At 46.3% G+C, this 16,213-nt stretch overlaps 1 protein-coding gene across 4 annotated transcripts in view; it reads left to right on the forward strand.

The window, feature by feature from the left end:
* CSNK1G2 (casein kinase 1 gamma 2) overlaps positions 1–16,213 on the forward strand; it is a 121,909-nt gene that overhangs the window by 22,232 nt on the left and 83,464 nt on the right. For 3 of the 4 annotated variants that reach the window (XM_038770644.1, XM_038770646.1, XM_038770645.1), the window contains exon 2: positions 13,010–13,492. The exons of the other annotated variant lie outside the window; for it this stretch is intronic. In XM_038770644.1, coding sequence (XP_038626572.1) covers positions 13,306–13,492 — 187 coding nt within the window. In that variant the 5' untranslated portion in view covers positions 13,010–13,305. The remainder of the gene's footprint in view (positions 1–13,009; positions 13,493–16,213) is intronic. 4 annotated transcript variants of the gene reach the window in all.

A 16,213-nucleotide genomic window follows, 5' to 3' on the forward strand; every position in this document is an offset into this window, starting at 1 on the left:
GGATCCTGGTCAGGCCCAACCTTGCTTCCTGTGGGTGTGGGGTGGGGGGGTCACATTTGCTCGGAGTGACAAGCATGTGTGGTTGACCATTATGGCTGTTAGAACTCGAAATACTGGGAAGCATACAGATTTCCATTCAGGTACAATTCTCTGGGTATCCCCAGCAACGTGGTTTCTTTCCCGCCTCCTTTGAGAAGACCTCAACAAGACCCAAGTTAGATCCAAGTATTTCATCTGGGTAGGTTGGGTTTAGGTTTTTGGCTATTTTAGTATGTTTTTCCCCCTGTAACCCTTTTTTCTACTCCTTCTATAATTACTTTTTTACTTAGTCTCCATAGTAGATCTGTGCTTTTGCTGAAATTTTCATCAATATCAACCTTTGGTATCCCATAGTTGCAGTTTTCCACTCAGATGTGACTGGTACAAAGGCAGATGAGAAATCCTGCCATCACCAGTCATGGAATGGAAGTTGGTTATGGCCCAGAGGGAAAGAGAGATGCTTTGGAAAGGTTAGCTTTGTCCTAATGGAGCACTTGGGTGTGGTGGTGCAGAGGCCATTAACCCCTTGCAAGCTTTTTGCTTTTCATATTCATAGAGCACTGTAAAAATCATTTGTCTTTTTTTAATTCACCTGATTCCAGCTTGAGGTTAGAGAGCAAACCTAAGTGAATTCTAGAGGTCCCAAATCTGGGTGTGGAAGTCATGTACCAGTTGTGAAAAGGTGAGATGAGATGAAATGAGCATGGCTTAGTGGAAAGAGCACGGGCTTGGGAGTCAGAGGTCGTGGGTTGCCTGTTTACTTGTTTTGATGTCTGTCTCCCCACTTCTAGACTGTAAGCCCAGTGTGGGCAGGGATTGTCCCTCTTTATTGCTGAATTGTCCTTTCCATGTGCTTAGTTCAGTGCTCTGCACACAGTAAGCACTCAATAAATACAATTGAATGAATACAAATAAATGAATAAGTGGGTTCTAATCCTGGCTCCAACACTTGTCAGCTCTGTGACTTCGGGCAAGTCACTTAACTTTTCTGTGCCTCAGTTACCTCATCTGCAAAATGGGGATTAAGACTGTGAGCCCCACGTGGGACAACCCAATTACCTTGTATTTTCCCCAGCGCTTAGAACAATGCTTGGCACATAGTAAGCACTTAACAAATACCATCATTGTTATAATTATTATTATTAGTCCTTGTTAGTTACCTGTGGATGCACAATTCATTATCATTAAAGGGTGAAGAAGTGGTATGGCCTAGTGGATGGAACATGGGCCTGGGCATCAGAAGGACCTGGGTTCTAAACCCTGCTCCATCACTTGTCTGTTGTGTGACCTTTTGGCAAGTCACTTCACTTCTCTGTGCCTGTTACCTCATCTGTGAAATGGGGATTAAGAGATTAAGACTGTGAGCCCCATGTGGGACATGGACTGTGTCCAATCTGATTAGTGTGTATCTACCCCAGCGCTTAGAACAGTGCCCAGCACTTAGTAAGTGCTTAACAAATACCGCATTTGCATGTGTTAGTAATGCCAGCTGCTAAAGTTGAGTTCACCTGTCCCATTATTCAGTGAACCCCATGCGTAAGGCCACCGCAAACGAGTCTCATGATCTCTATGTTCTGGGCATGTGTTTTGCACTCACTGGCAACTGGAGAGGTTGGCAGATAGTGTGAAGCGTGATATAGTCCTTAGGAAACCAGCCCTGGACCTTGGACACTAGTAAACATCTGATATGAGACTAATATCGGCCATCTTCTTCCCTTACCCGGTGTTGCGAGGAACAGGGCACTGGGGCAGTTCTGACTGATGGAAGCTAAGGTAACATCAGAGACTCATATTGGGTGCACTCTCCTCATATTCATTTTTTGTCCCTTTGAAGTTAAAAGTAAGGAGGAAAAAGATAGTGTATTTACTCACAAAATTTACCTCCACTGTTAAATTGCCCCATCCTGTTTCTGAGGAGGAGGAAGCAAAAAATAATTTTTTTGTAGTAGTGTTAGTGGCATGCATGTTGGGGGAATGTCACGTGTCGCCCAGGGACAAGTTTGAGAATTGGCATGGCGAGAGTGAGAGAGACTGGAGTCAAAGGCCGAGTCGTACAAAATTTATTCCATGTGACGAATTGAACTTTCCTTTTGAGAGGAATATAATTATTTAATTATTTGGGACGTGGAGAATTGAGCTTCCCTTTTGGGAGGAATACACTTATGCGTTCCTTGCACGTGGGGAAGCACCTGGCTCCTGCCTACAGATGCTTCCCACTTGAGACGAGTTCACTTATGTGTTACTTGCACGTGGCAAAGCCCCTAGCTCTTACCCCTGAACTCTCTGTGAGGCACTCACCTGTCCTGCAGTTCCTCACTTTTTGCACTGGTTCCAGACACAGAGCAGGTGTCCAACGCACTGGGCAGGGGCAACACACAAGTGGCTGCTGCTAGTCCTGGTCCACTGCCCAGAATGTTGGAGGTGGCAGGTTTATATTACCTGTCCTTCTAGGGCATTCGGGCTTCTGGTTTCTGCTCGTCCAATTCCACCCCTCCCCTCCTCCTACATACCTTACTTGATCAGCATGGGGGCGAGGGACACCTACTTGCACTTTCTTGGCTGTGGGGATGTCTAGGTTGTGGTTTTGGCACCCGCCGTCACTCCTGAGTCCCATCTTGCTAGCTCAGGAAGTCACAGATAGCGTTTTGACCTTGAGATGGTGGGTGCCCTGGTTCACCTTGGCCCAGGGAGGAAGTGGGGAAGGGTCAAAATGTGCTAATGCATCAGAGATGGGCTCATTCTAGGGGATGAAGATGATGATGATGGTATTTGTTAAGCACTTACTATGTGCCAAGCACTGTTCTGGCTGAAGAGTTCATTCTTGGAAGTGGCAAATTCCTGGGGAAGAAGAGGAGAAGGGGGTTGAGGGGTTAATTCACTGAGTCTCTATTGAATGCAGTCACTAGGGAGACTGCAATGGAAGCAAGAGACAGTCTCAAATGCTCCCTGACCTTTACCTTCCTTCTCTCCTATCCTCTTCTTTTTTTCTCCTGCTCCCCGTCATTGCCAGATTTAATTTTGATGTGACCTCATGAAATAGCTACATGTACTACGTGGACAGCGTCAGACCACGTGGGGGCTTCTTCCAGGTCAAGGGCACTGCCTCGTGCTATCTGCAGCAGCTCAGCTGACTTTCCCATCACTATAGATGGCACCAACATCCTTCCTGTCTCACAGGCCCATAAACTTGGCATTATCCTTGATGTCCCTCTCTCATGTTCCTTGAAACAAGGGCTGCATCTTGGGGTGTATAGCTGCCTACTCCTCAGGGACCATGGGATCATCTCCCTGCCCACTCCGCCCCCAGCTTTTGAGCTGGATTCCCAGCATCACTCATCTCAGACCTCTGGTGCCTCTCTGTAGCATGTTCCCTCCCAGTGCCCCACCCCACATAAAATCCCTGCTTCCTTCCCCCCCTCCCCCCCCCACAACCCCTTGCCCTCAGAATAAAAATTTGGGACCTCCAGTAGGGTACATTTTTCCTATAGGTTTACATGTTCCAAATTGCAGTTTGTTTGGCAACCTCTGTAAAATAAATGAAATTCCTTGATGTGCAGTTTGCTGTTGAAGCATTACTAAACTTTTCACATCCCACCATTAATTAAAACAATCGTATTTGAGCACTTACTGTGTGCGGAGCACTGTAATAAGTGCTTGGAAAAGTTCAAGTTCTACTATGATTATGAATCTTTGCATGAGGCTGCAAAAGTAGAACTTGTTCTGCTGACTGGGGCAGTGGTTTTTCCCATTTCCTGAATAATTTGTCCTATTTAGATTGAACAGCAGGCTTCTGCCGGTCTTCAAAAAGTACCTTATAGCAGGCCAACTCCTTCTGAACAATTCTTCCTGCAGTTGAGCTCCTCTTTCCTTTGCAGTTTTGTTCAATCATTTTACTACATTCATCTGCTCCCTTTAAAATTGATGCGAGACAATCCTCAAATCACAGCTGATTGTAGAGATACCCTAACCTTTTCATCCACTTGGACATCTTTCAATCAATCAATCAATCAGTGGTACTTATTGAGCGCTTACGTGAGCAGAACATTGTGCTTGGAAGAGTCCAGTACAACAGAGTTGGTAGACACGTTCCCTACCCACAAGGTGCTTATAGTCTAGAGGGGGAAACAGACATCAATATAAATAAATTATGGATGTATACATGGGTGCTTGGGCTGGGGTAGGGTGAATAAAGGGTAAAAATCCAAATGCAAGGGTGACACGGGAAGGAGAGGGAGTAGGGAAATGAGGGCTTAGTTGAGGAAGGCCTTTCAATGAATGATGCATTGGATTATTGAGGTATCATGCAATGATGGCTATATTCCTGCCGGTCTGTATCATAGAATGGCTGTACCCTAGGTTTTGTCTGCATATATCTTAATGCCCATCCTCAGCACTTATAAGTGGTTAGGGTGGCTATTGGGCTGAAGCTACTTGGGGTGTTGTGAATTAATTGGGGCTGGCTTCCTGGAAGGGGGTGGGAATTTAGGAGGGCTCTGAAGCCATGGCCCTGTCTATTTGAAGGGATAGAGCATTTCAAGCAGGGGAAACAGCCTTAGCAAAGGGTTGGAGACAAGACAGTAAGAAGTTGAGCTATGAAGGTGTAAAGAGTGTGAGCTCGGGGGGAAGGAAACTGATAAGAGGGGGAGAGCCTAGAAGTAAAGAAGTTTTGCTTGATGCAGAGCGAAATGGGTAGCCTTTGAAGGTTCTCAAGGAGTGGAGAAACGTGCCAAATCACACTGTAGGACAGTGATCTGGGTAGGAGTGTATAATGTAGACTGAGGGGGACTGGAGACTGGGAGACCAGTGAAGAGGCTAACCCAGTAATCCAGTCTCATATGAGTTTGGACCTAGGTGGTGGCTGCTTGGATGGGGAGAGGAAAGGACAGAGCCGAAAAAGGTGGTAGAGGAAGAACCGGAAGGATTTAGCAGTTGACGAAATGCGATGGCTGAAGGGATGTGAAGAGGCAGCACCTATTACAGCAATACCCTTCTTTCTCTTGAATTTGAGCCCCACCAAGATTGGGAGCCCTGGCTGGGACTGGAGCCGTGTCTAAACTGTCTGTCTTGTTTTGACCGTGGTGCCTGGAATGTAGTGATGATGATGATGATGGCATTTGTTAAGCACTGACTTTGTGCCAGGCACTGTACTAAGCGCTGGGGTGGATGCAAGCAAATCGAGTTGGACACCGTCCCTGTCCCATATGGGGCTCACAGTCTCAACGCCCATTTTACAGATGAGGTCACTGAGGTCCAGAGAAGTGAAGTGACTTACCCAAGGTCACACAGCAGACAAGTGTTGGAGCTGGGATTAGAACTCATGACCTTCTGACTCCCAGGCCCATGCTTTATCCACTACACCATGCTACTTCTTAATCACCATAACTACCTCAAGGCATTACAGAGTCAGACCAGTGGTTCATCCAGCTCAGGATTGTGGGATCAGGATGCTTGGAAGAGCTGGGCGATGGTCACCATCCAGGACAGCCAACCAATGTTTAGGGAAGGACCGACCATCTAACACCAATCACTTTTATCCGCTAGTATTCCATTATGGATTGCTTGTCCACAAATTTATCCAAGCCCGCTTTGAACCTACTTGCACCACTTAATGTGTTTGCAGATTCCATATGTTTGCCATCCACTGGGTGAGGAGGTCACAAGGGGCTATAGGCTGGGCAGCTTTCCAGCAATGCTAATTGCCACTACTTTTCTCCTGCCTTAATCATCAATGGGTTTTTTTTATGGATGGGGGAATAAAATAGGTTTGGGGAGTAAGACCCTGGAAGCCAGCTTCAGTAGGGAGGTCTCAAATCCTCATAGCCTGTTTCTTCCAAGGAGCTGAGAGCTTTTGGTATAGATTTAAGGCCCACCATGTCCAGGAGGAAATACTTTAGAGCTTTGCTAGTTCAATGGACTGAAATATGCAGGCAAATGAATTGTTAGGATGTTTCAACCCTTACCTTATTTACTCTTTAAGCACACCTGTGAGCTGGATAGTGGATAGATAACATTCTTCCATTTTATAGTGGAGCTGACTGTGGAGCAGAGAGGCTTGATGGGAGGAGCCAAGTTTTGAAACCAGTTCTTCAAAAATAGGCCTGCAAATAAGATTGAGGAAAGCAGCTTAACACACTCAGGTTTGTCTTCTTGACTAGGTTGATGTGGGAGATGGTTTTGATGAAAGGAAGTAGGAGGAGTGAAGGAAGCTGGGAGAGCCATCCATTCTGACTCCTATTTCCTGGAATAATAATAATAATAATGATGGCATATGTTAAGCACTTACTATGTGTCAAGCACTGTTCTAAATGCTGGGATAGATACAGGGTAACCAGGTAGTTCCATGTGGGGCTCACAGTCTTAATCCCCATTTTACAGATGAGGTAACTGAAGCTCAGAGAAATTAAGTGACTTGCCCAAGGTCACACAGCAGACATGTGGGGGAGCCGGGATTAGAACCCATGACCTCTGACTCCCAAGCCCGTGCTCTTTCCACTGAGCCACGCTGCTTCTGGACAGTGGGGCAGCAGCATTTTGACCCCAGAGCAACCCAGGAAACAAGGGTTTGGTCCCACATCATTCATTCATTCAATTGTATTTATAAAATATTCATTATATTTATTTATATTATAATTTATATTATATATAGCATATATAAATACATAATAGTATAATACATTATAATATAATATGATTATGGTTGTATATTTTATAATTATGATATATTTATGTTAAATGTTTCATGTTAAAATATTAATTATTTAAAAATAAACAATCATATTTATTAAGTGCTTGCTGTGTGCAGAGCGCTGTATTAAGCACTTGGGAAAGAAGACTACAACAATAAATAGTGACAATCCCTGTCCACAGTGAGCTCACAGTCATCAGACATCACTGGGAATCAGGTCATGGGTTCTAATTCTGGGTCTGCCACTTTTCTGCTGTGTGACCTTAGGCAAGTTACTTCACTTCTCTGTGCCTCAGTTACCTCATCTGTAAAATGGGGAATAAGACTGTGAGCCCCAACAATGGGACAGGGATTGTGTCCAACCCGATTTGCTTGTATCCACCCCAGTGCCTGGCACATAGTAAGCATTTAATAAATACTATCATTATTATTATTTTATTATTAAAGGAAGAGGCTGTAAGTGATTGGGCTTTGTAGTACAAGACAAAGCCATTGTACCCTGGGGACCAAGAGACCCCAGGAGGGCCATGTGGGATACTGGATAAAATCCTGGTGGTTTGGAGTTCAGGTCAGCCAGGCTGAGTGACTCACGCTAGTTCCTTTGGTTTGGGTGAGCCCCTTTTCTCTTTGGCTCCAAACAGTTCCTTGGCTTGAAGACTGTTAGAGTGCCAAACTACTCTTTAAACCCGTGTGGTCGCCCCACCTACTTGAGGTTTGCTGGGGCTACCTTGTAAGGATTTTAGAGCCAGTCTGCCCTAAAGCCAGGTGTGTGGTAGGAAAGTAAAAATGTCTGGCCATGGAGGAACTGTAGGGTGTTCCTGGTTCCTGTAACCCTGTTTACCTTCAGGGAGGCCCAGGCTGAGGATTTCATCTGTGCTTATTGAGTGGGAGTTAGGATTTCTTCCCCACATCACTCACAGCATTTCCTGAACAGATCAGAGGACTCGCTGTACTTGCCAGAGTACACCCTTTCTCCTCTGAGTGTCTGGAGGTGGTGGTAGGCTAGGTCTCCAGACTTTAAATCTGGTGTGGCTCAGCCTTAGGGTAATTTTATTTGTATTTCTGTCATTTTCTCTAACTACAAAGCAGTAGTTTGTTTTTGTATTTTGCTGGGGGGTGCTGATGATTTGGAGGCTGCCCTTTGCAGTTGAAGGCCAGACACATTTGATTTTTGATGTCTCAGGGTGGGCCTGTAGAAGGTGTGATGGCCATGCGGTACAAGGAACCACCTCTTTCCCTGTGGTCAGGGAGTCAAAGGCTTTTCTTCCCTGACCCCCTTCTCCCGACATGGTTATCTCTCTTGATGCTGAAAAGTTCTGTGAAGCTTTATATTCTAGATTATAGTAATGATAATAATAATATTTTTGGAACTTGTGTGCGGACAGAAAAATGATAATCAGATATGGCATAGTCCCAGACCCACAGAGGGCTTACTCTCTAGAGCAGGTATTGTTGGCACTTTGCAGAGGGGGGAACCGAGGCACAGAGGCTTAAGTGTCTCAAGCTCAAGTGCTTAGTACAGTGCTCTGCACACAGTAAGCGCTCAATAAATACAACTGAATGAATGAAGTGTCTCAGCCATGATCCTGAGGGAGGCCAGTGGCCAAGCTGGGGCTAGAACCTAGGTCTCCTGACTCCAAGTCCCATGCTCTTTCTGGTAGGCCAGGCTGACTAACTTAAAACTCCATATATATATATATACACACACACATATTAGTCCCTGTCCCTCATAAGGATCACAGTCCAAGTAGGAGGGAGAACAGGAGAACTGAGGTACAGAGAATAATAATAATGGTATTTGTTAAGCGTTTACTATATGCCAAGCACTGTTCTAAGCACTGGGGTAGGTACAAGGTTGTCCCATTTGGGGCTCACAGTCATAATCCCCATTTTACCAATGGAGTAACCAAGGCACAGAGAAGTGAAATGACTTTCCCAAGGTCACACAGCGAGCAGTTAGCAGAGCCGGGATTAGAACTCAGGTGGTCTGACTCCCAGACCCAGGCTCTTTCCACTAGGTCATGCTTCTTCAGCTCTTGACTCTGAGAAACCTGAGTTCCTGAGTCAGTTTCTAACTCTCTCTCTTCACTTAAACCTGTTTGGGTTGTGGGATTATTATGCCTGATTCAGGTGGTCACAAATGAAAAATGCGGAATTAAAATAATTTCTGGTCTTTGGGTCTTGCTTTCTCTGCTTTGATACAATTTTACAATTTATATAATTAAGCTTCTCTGCCATGGTGAGAGTTTTAGCTATTTAGATTCTCCTTCTATTTCCCCTGTCCCGGATGCACAGACTCTTCCCCTCCCCCTTTTCATTTATGGGGAGCTGGTGAAGTTTTCTGAGGTTTGGACAAAGAGCCTGCAGCATGCTCATTTCCTGAAGGGTGTTGGTTGGCTTGCTTAACCTAAAGGGAGAAGGGTCGGCCATCACCCAAATATAGAGCAGGATGCCGCTTTCCAACATCCACCCCCCCACTTCCCCCAGGCCTGCTGGTGTAATCAGAGTTGGCAAAAGGAAAAGCGGGGGCGGGGGGAGGGGCAGTGTGGCCTGCTGAATGAAGCTCAGGGCTTTTTCCTAGCTAGTGGGCTGACTTTCAATCCAGTGATGATTAAGGCAGGAGAAGAAAATTAGCATTGCTGGAAAGCTGCCCAGTTTATAGTCCCTTGTGACCTCCAACTGTCCTTCCCCTGACTTTCCCATCACTGTAGATGACACCACCATCCTTCCTGTCTCACAAGTCCATAACCTTGGCATCATCCTTGACTCCTCTTTCTCATTCAGCCCACCTATTCACTAAGTCCTATTGGTTCGACCTTCACAACATTGCTAAAATTCCTCTCCTTCCAAATTATTACCATGTTAATCCAAGCACTTATCCTATCCTGCCTTGATCACTGTATCAGCCTCCTTGCTGACCTTTCTGCCTCATGTTTCTCCCCACTCTAGTCCATACTTCACTCTGCTGCCTAGATCACTCCTCAAGAACCTCCAGTGATTGCCCACCCACCTCTGCGTCAAACAGAAGCTCCTTACCATTGGCTTTAAAGCACTCAATTACCTTGCCCCTTCCTACTTCACCTCACTGTTCTCCTGGTACAACCCAGCCCACATGCTTCATTCCTCTAATGCCAACCTTCTCACTGTACTTTGATCTCGTTTATCTTCCTGTGACCTCTTGCCCATGTCCTGCCTCTGGCCTGGAACTTACTCCTCCTCATCCGACAGACAATTACTCTCCCCCTCTTCAAAGCCTTTTTGAAGGCCCATCTCTCCCAAGAGGCCTTCCCTGACTAAGCCCTCCTTTCCTCTTCTCCCACTCCCTTCTGCGCTGCCTTGACATGCTCCCATAATTCATCCCCCCTCCCAGCCCCACAGCACTTCTGTACATATCTGTGATTTTATTTATGTGTTAAGCACTTACTATGTGCCCAGCACTGTACTCAGCGCTGGAGTGAATACAAGCAAATGGGGTTGGACACAGCCCCTGTCCCACCTAGGGCTCACAGTCTCAATCCCCATATTACAGAGGAGCAGCATGGCTTAGTGGAAAGAGCAAGTTGGGAGTCAGAGGACACGGGTTTCTAATCCTGTCTCTGCCACCTGACTGCTGTGTGACCTTGGGCAAGCCACTTCACTTGTCTATGCCTCAGTTACCTCATCTGTAAAATGGGGATGAAGACTGTGAGTCCAACGTGGGGCAACCTGATGACCTTGTACCTATCCTAATGCTTAGAACAGTGCTTGGCACAAAGCATTTAACAAATACATAATTATTATTAATCATTACTATTATCATTTATATTAATGTCTGCCACCCCCTCTAGACTGTAAGCTTGTTGTGGGCAAGGAAGTTGTCTGTTATTTATTCTCCCCAGTGTTTAGTACAGTGCTCTGCACACAGTAAGTGCTCAGTAAATACAGTTGACAGACTAACTGTGCACCTGGCCATGCTGACCTTTGATACTCTCCAGAGTAGGTTTTGCTTTTTGCTGTCCAAGGCATGACCTTGCTGGTGTCACTCCAGGGTTAGGAAGGAGTAAGTCCAGGCATGTTTCTTGGAAACCCGAGGACATTGGTACTGTGCTGTTTCAGCTCCTGGGTTAAGTGAAAATAGGGGTGATGCATGGTCATTTCATTCATTCAGTCGTATTTATTGAGCACTTACTGTGTGCAGAGCACTGTACTAAGCGCTTGGGAAGTACAAGCGTGGCTCAGTGGAAAGAGCCCGGGCATTGGAGTCAGAGGTCATGGGTTCAAACCCCGCCTCTGCCAATTATCAGCTGTGTGACTTTGGGCAAGTCACTTCACTTCCCTGGGCCTCAGTTACCTCATCTGTAAAATGGGGATGTGAGCTGTGAGCCCTCGGTGGGACATCCTGATCACCTTGTAACCTCCCCAGCGCTTAGAACAGTGCTTTGCACATAGTAAGCACTTAATAAATGCTATCATTAATTAATTACAAGTTGGCAACATTTCAGAGATGTCTGGCCCATGCCTTTGGAGGTAGGGAGGAATTGTGGTGGGCTGTGTGTGTGTGTGCGTGCATGTTGGGGAAAGGGAGGGGTCACCCTCATCCCTTAGGTACAAGTTCTCTTTGAGGTTCTAGTACTTCAGCTGAATAGGCACAGCTCCTACTGGGCACAACACTAATGGATCAAGGGGAGGAAGGGGCATGTTCTCTTTAGCTGGTCTGGATTTGTTGGGCCTGTTTCCTTCATTCCCAGATGCTGAGAATGAATATCCAAAAACCTTCAAATGAAGGCTGTGTAGAAAGTAAACAGAGAAGTCCCAAGGGTCTAAAATCACTCCTTTTGGAAGACCTACTTGAATCTGGTCCCTGGTGTGCTCAAGAATTCACTTTTTTTGTTACCGTTCTTCCTTTGCCACTTTGGATTTCCAGCTTAACACAAGATAAATTGGCAATCCATTTTTTTTTTCATTTTGTTTTTTTTAAAGTATAACCTGAAAAACAAACTTTACCAAAGAAGTTTCTTGAAACTGGTAAGTCTATAAACAGCTCGTGTTGTCCATGATGAGTCTGAGAAGAAACTTTATTTCCTTGCTGCCAGCTTTCCAGAAACAAATGCTGTTCGACAGGGAGTTGGAGCACTCGGCTCTTTTGATCACAGCTCGGGCTTCCTACTTCTTTTAAAGAGAAGTTGAAATGAAACCCCAGCTTGACAGGGTTTTGACTCAGGTCTATGACCCGCACCTCCGTTCCTGCGATGGTCCTGACCGCCTTTACGTGCCTGTCTGCTCCCTTGTACGAAGGGAATTAGCGGCCAACCAGCGGCTGCTAGCGTTTGGTGACCTAAAACATTGCACGCGTGCCCCCCCCCCCCCCCCCCCCCCCCGCGCCTGGCCCGGCCCTGTCCTCCTCTGTGGACAGTTGGCAGCCCACCCTTCTTACTGTTTACTAGCCAGCTGCTGAAGAACCCTGAGTTATGGCTTCCTCGGAATCGATTTCTCCCCATAACAATAGAAGTACCTGTATACCTACCTTGCTTTGATGTAGGTCAGCAGCTTGCACCTGGGAGAGAGGTCAGAGGCAGCCACAGTACTGGAGTCCCGTAGGAACCAAGTTGCCCCACGGTCTCCAAATGGGCCTGGATTGCCTTTGGGTTTAGGCATCCGGCCTCTCCTGCAACTAGCTAGCTGAAGTGGACTCTCTGGCTCCTGCCCTGCTTTCCATCTCTGGATGTCTTCCTCCCCAGTCTGCCGGTCATCCTTACAGACTGAGCTTGCTGAGTCTGGTGTCCTGGCAGCCTGGTGTCCCCTCCACCCCCTCTGTTGGGATTCCCCTGGGACAGGATGACCCAGGGGCCTGGTGTGCTGTTTGGCCAATTGATCGGTTCCCCCGACACCTTTTGGATGGGGTTTTGGGGGTGCTTTTACTCTTCTGACCGGCTCAGCCACTGCTCTTCCCTGTGCACATTTGTTCTCACGGTACTCCTGGCGGTTCTCCGCGTCCTCCCTGTCGTGCCGTGCACCCAAGGGTGGGAGGCACTGCAACCAAACCTCACCACCCATTGGCGCAGGTAAGTTGTACCGCTCATGTGTTTCACAGGGTAAACCGCAGGAGTCCATCCGCTCGCCTGCACGCCCCACTGACGAACTCTCTGTGCAGATGTTTTTATGTTTCATGGGCTTGGATGTCCAGTGTCCTTTTTTTTTTCCTTTTCATTTGAAAATTCTACTTTTTTTGAGCTTATTTCTTGTCATTTGACTTTGCAGAGTTGTCCGTCTGAGTTCCTAACCTCTGCTGTTCTGTTTCTTTGCCAGCTGGAAGCCAAGGGATTTAAGCTGGAAGGAACATTTCTGCAAAATGTCTTCTCTACCAAAGAGCGGTCCAAAGGGGACGGAGATGAGAGTCACAACAGGACCATTCAAACCACTGACATTTCAGTAGCCAGGAGTTTGTGGGTGACTTCTCTTCCTTCGCCCCAGCCGACTCCTCCATCTCACACTGGGATGGTGTACTGATCCCCAAAGAGCCACACTTTGCCCTCAAGTTTCGGCGGATCTGGGTTTTGTATGGCAGCGGCGTAACCGTGGAGAGGCCGGGGTATCACAAACTTATGGATTTTGATAAGAGAGGAGGGAAAGGGGAGCCGGAAGAAGGCAAAAGAATGTCCAAGACAGGTGGGGGAAGGAGCACCCATGGCACTCGAAGTTCAGGGACCAACTCGGGGGTCTTAATGGTGGGCCCCAACTTCCGAGTTGGAAAGAAGATTGGATGTGGCAATTTCGGGGAACTCCGATTAGGTGAGAGATGAAACTTCTTCTTTTATGCCTTGTTGGAGTTGACCCTGGTGCCCTTCCCCTTCTCTGGGGGGAAGTGAGTGGATTAGTGCCAAGTCTTCAGCCACTGTGGCTGTTGACGAGAAGACAAAAAGAAGAAACCTTTCTTTCCTGCATCTTTTCCCCTTTTCCCTTCCACCTTTCTTTTCTCTCTTTCCCAATCCTCTATCCTCCCAATCCCTCATGATCTTTTCGGAGGGTAGCTGGGGAAAAGAGAGGCCCAAGTGCCTTCTTTTGGCTGGCATGCAGAAGGCAGTCAAAGGCCTTCCTAATGTTGGTGACTCTGTTTAAAGGGCAACAGTTAAAGGGTTGGGGTCATAAAAGGAAATTTGTGAGTACACATGCAGGAGCAAATCTTTTGTCTGTGGCATGCTTGGGGGAGTACTCCAGGAGCAAGATGCAGAATAACTGTCCTCTAGGCATTTACAGTCTGAGCTGGACAGACAAAAATGATTTCCAAATAATGGGAGTAGGAGGAAGAACAAGGATATTGCAGCAAGTAGGACAAAGGGTCAGGATGAACTAGTTGGATTGAATATTGACTTTCCCAAATAGACATCGGTACACAAATGCTGAGGACAGACTGTCCTCTTCTAGACTGTGAGCCTGCTGTTGGGTAGGGACCGTCTCTATATGTTGCCAACTTGTACTTCCCAAGTGCTTGGTACAGTGCTCTGCACACAGTAAGCGCTCAATAAATACGATTGAATTGACAGGAATGAAATCTAGAAGTACTAAGGGTGATGTTGGGTTGATGGGACGGGGTGTTGTGAATTCATCAGAGAAGGCTTCCTGGAGGGAGCAGGATTTTAGAGGGCTTTGAAGTTGGGGAGAGCTATGCTCTGGTGGATTTGAAGCAGCGTGGCGTAGTGGAAAGAGCATGGTCTTGGGAGTCAGAGGTTGGGGGTTTTAATTCCACCTCCGCCACTTGTCTGCTCTGTGACCTTGGGCAAGTCACTTAACTTCTCTGTGCCTCAGTTGCCTCATCTGTAAAATGGGGATTAAAAGTGTGAGCCCCACGTGGGACAACCTGATTACCCTGTATCTACCCCAGGGCTTGGAACAGTGCTTGGCACATAGTAAGCACTTAACAAATACCATAATAATTATTATTATTGTTATTGAAGGGGGAGGGAGGTCTTCAGATGCTATAAAGCCCCTGTCTTCCCCCTCAAAACAAAAGCCCTCTCTTCTCCTCCAAAAAAACAGGGCTATGCTTTCTGGCATGACTGTGTTGGGGTACCTGGGGAGGTAACAAAATGGAGGTTTACATAGAAAGTGAAACTGATCAAAAGTCTCTAGGGCACACGAAAACATTTTATGCTTCTCATGGTTTTATTCTATTTTTCCTCCAATTCTAGAATTTAATAGATTTTCACCAGGGACTGCTTATAGCGTCAGTTTAGATGGGCCTGGGTTTAGTGAGAGCAGATTATCTAATCTTTGACTTTGTCCAAAAGAGGCAGTACAAGATTAGTAACGTTGGATAACTGCCTTCATGGAGTTCTTGAGGGTTCTCTGTTGTGTTTTAATGAAAGATTTCAGTAATAATCCTCTCTACTTTCCTCCCTTCACTTATAAGTGTACATTGTGATGGTGTTGGGGAAATTTCAAGATGGTGCTTTGGCAGTGTTTTTGAAATTGGCCATCTAAATCTCCCAGGGTAGGGAAGAAGGGGAAGTGAGAGATTTCTGAGAAGTTGTGAAGGTGGCAGCTGTAAAGTGGGGGACTGAAGTAGCACCCCTTTCTCACTTTCCACCTTTCATTTTAGTTAATTCTTGTCTTGTCTTATGCTGTTGAGTTGTCTCCGACCCATAGCGACTCCATGGACACATCTCTCCCAGAATGCCCCACTCTCAATCTGCAGTCGTTCTGGTAGTGTATCCATAGAGTTTTGTTGGTAAAAATACGGAAGCGGTTTACCATTGCCTCCGTCCATGCAGTAAACTTGAGTGAACGCCCCACTCTCAATCTGCAGTCGTTCTGGTAGTGTATCCATAGAGTTTTGTTGGTAAAAATACGGAAACGGTTTACCATTGCCTTCCTCCATGCAGTAAACTTGAGTCTCCGCCCTCGACTCGCTCCCATGCCGCTGATGCCCAGCACAGGTGAGTTTTGACTTGCAGCTGATTGCCTTCCACTCGCTAGCCACTTCCCAAGCTAGGAATGGAATGGGTATGCCTCTGCTTGACTCTCCTTCCTGCAGCTGAGACGGGTAGAGTACTGGAAACACTCCAGGTGTGATCCTGAGAGAGGTACTGTTTTGCATGGAACCAAAAATTGGAAACTTCATGGAGGATCCTTTTGAGATATCACATAAGATACAACATCCATGCACCAATGTGTACTGTTTTGTTCCAACATACAGTAAAAGAGAATGTCTTGACCTGGGAAGTGAAAAATTGTTACGGCTTCAGCTGTTTTGTCTACGAAGGCAGGCGATTCTGTAGATTGGATAGAAAAGAAACCTTCCACTAAACTTGCCATCCTAACAAAATAGATGAGTAATGGCAGATGTGGAACACTAAAGGCTGGACGGTGTCTACAGTGTAGTGTAATGATCACTGTAGCTATCTTCTGTTACTTTGTTTCTGTTTTTCATGGAACTGTACATTTGAAATTTCATGAAGAATCCATTTTGGGGTATTCCATAAGCTACAACATCCTTGCACATATTAATGCTGT

This window comes from Tachyglossus aculeatus, chromosome X2, assembly GCF_015852505.1.
Source record: "Tachyglossus aculeatus isolate mTacAcu1 chromosome X2, mTacAcu1.pri, whole genome shotgun sequence".
Taxonomy (NCBI): domain Eukaryota; kingdom Metazoa; phylum Chordata; class Mammalia; order Monotremata; family Tachyglossidae; genus Tachyglossus; species Tachyglossus aculeatus.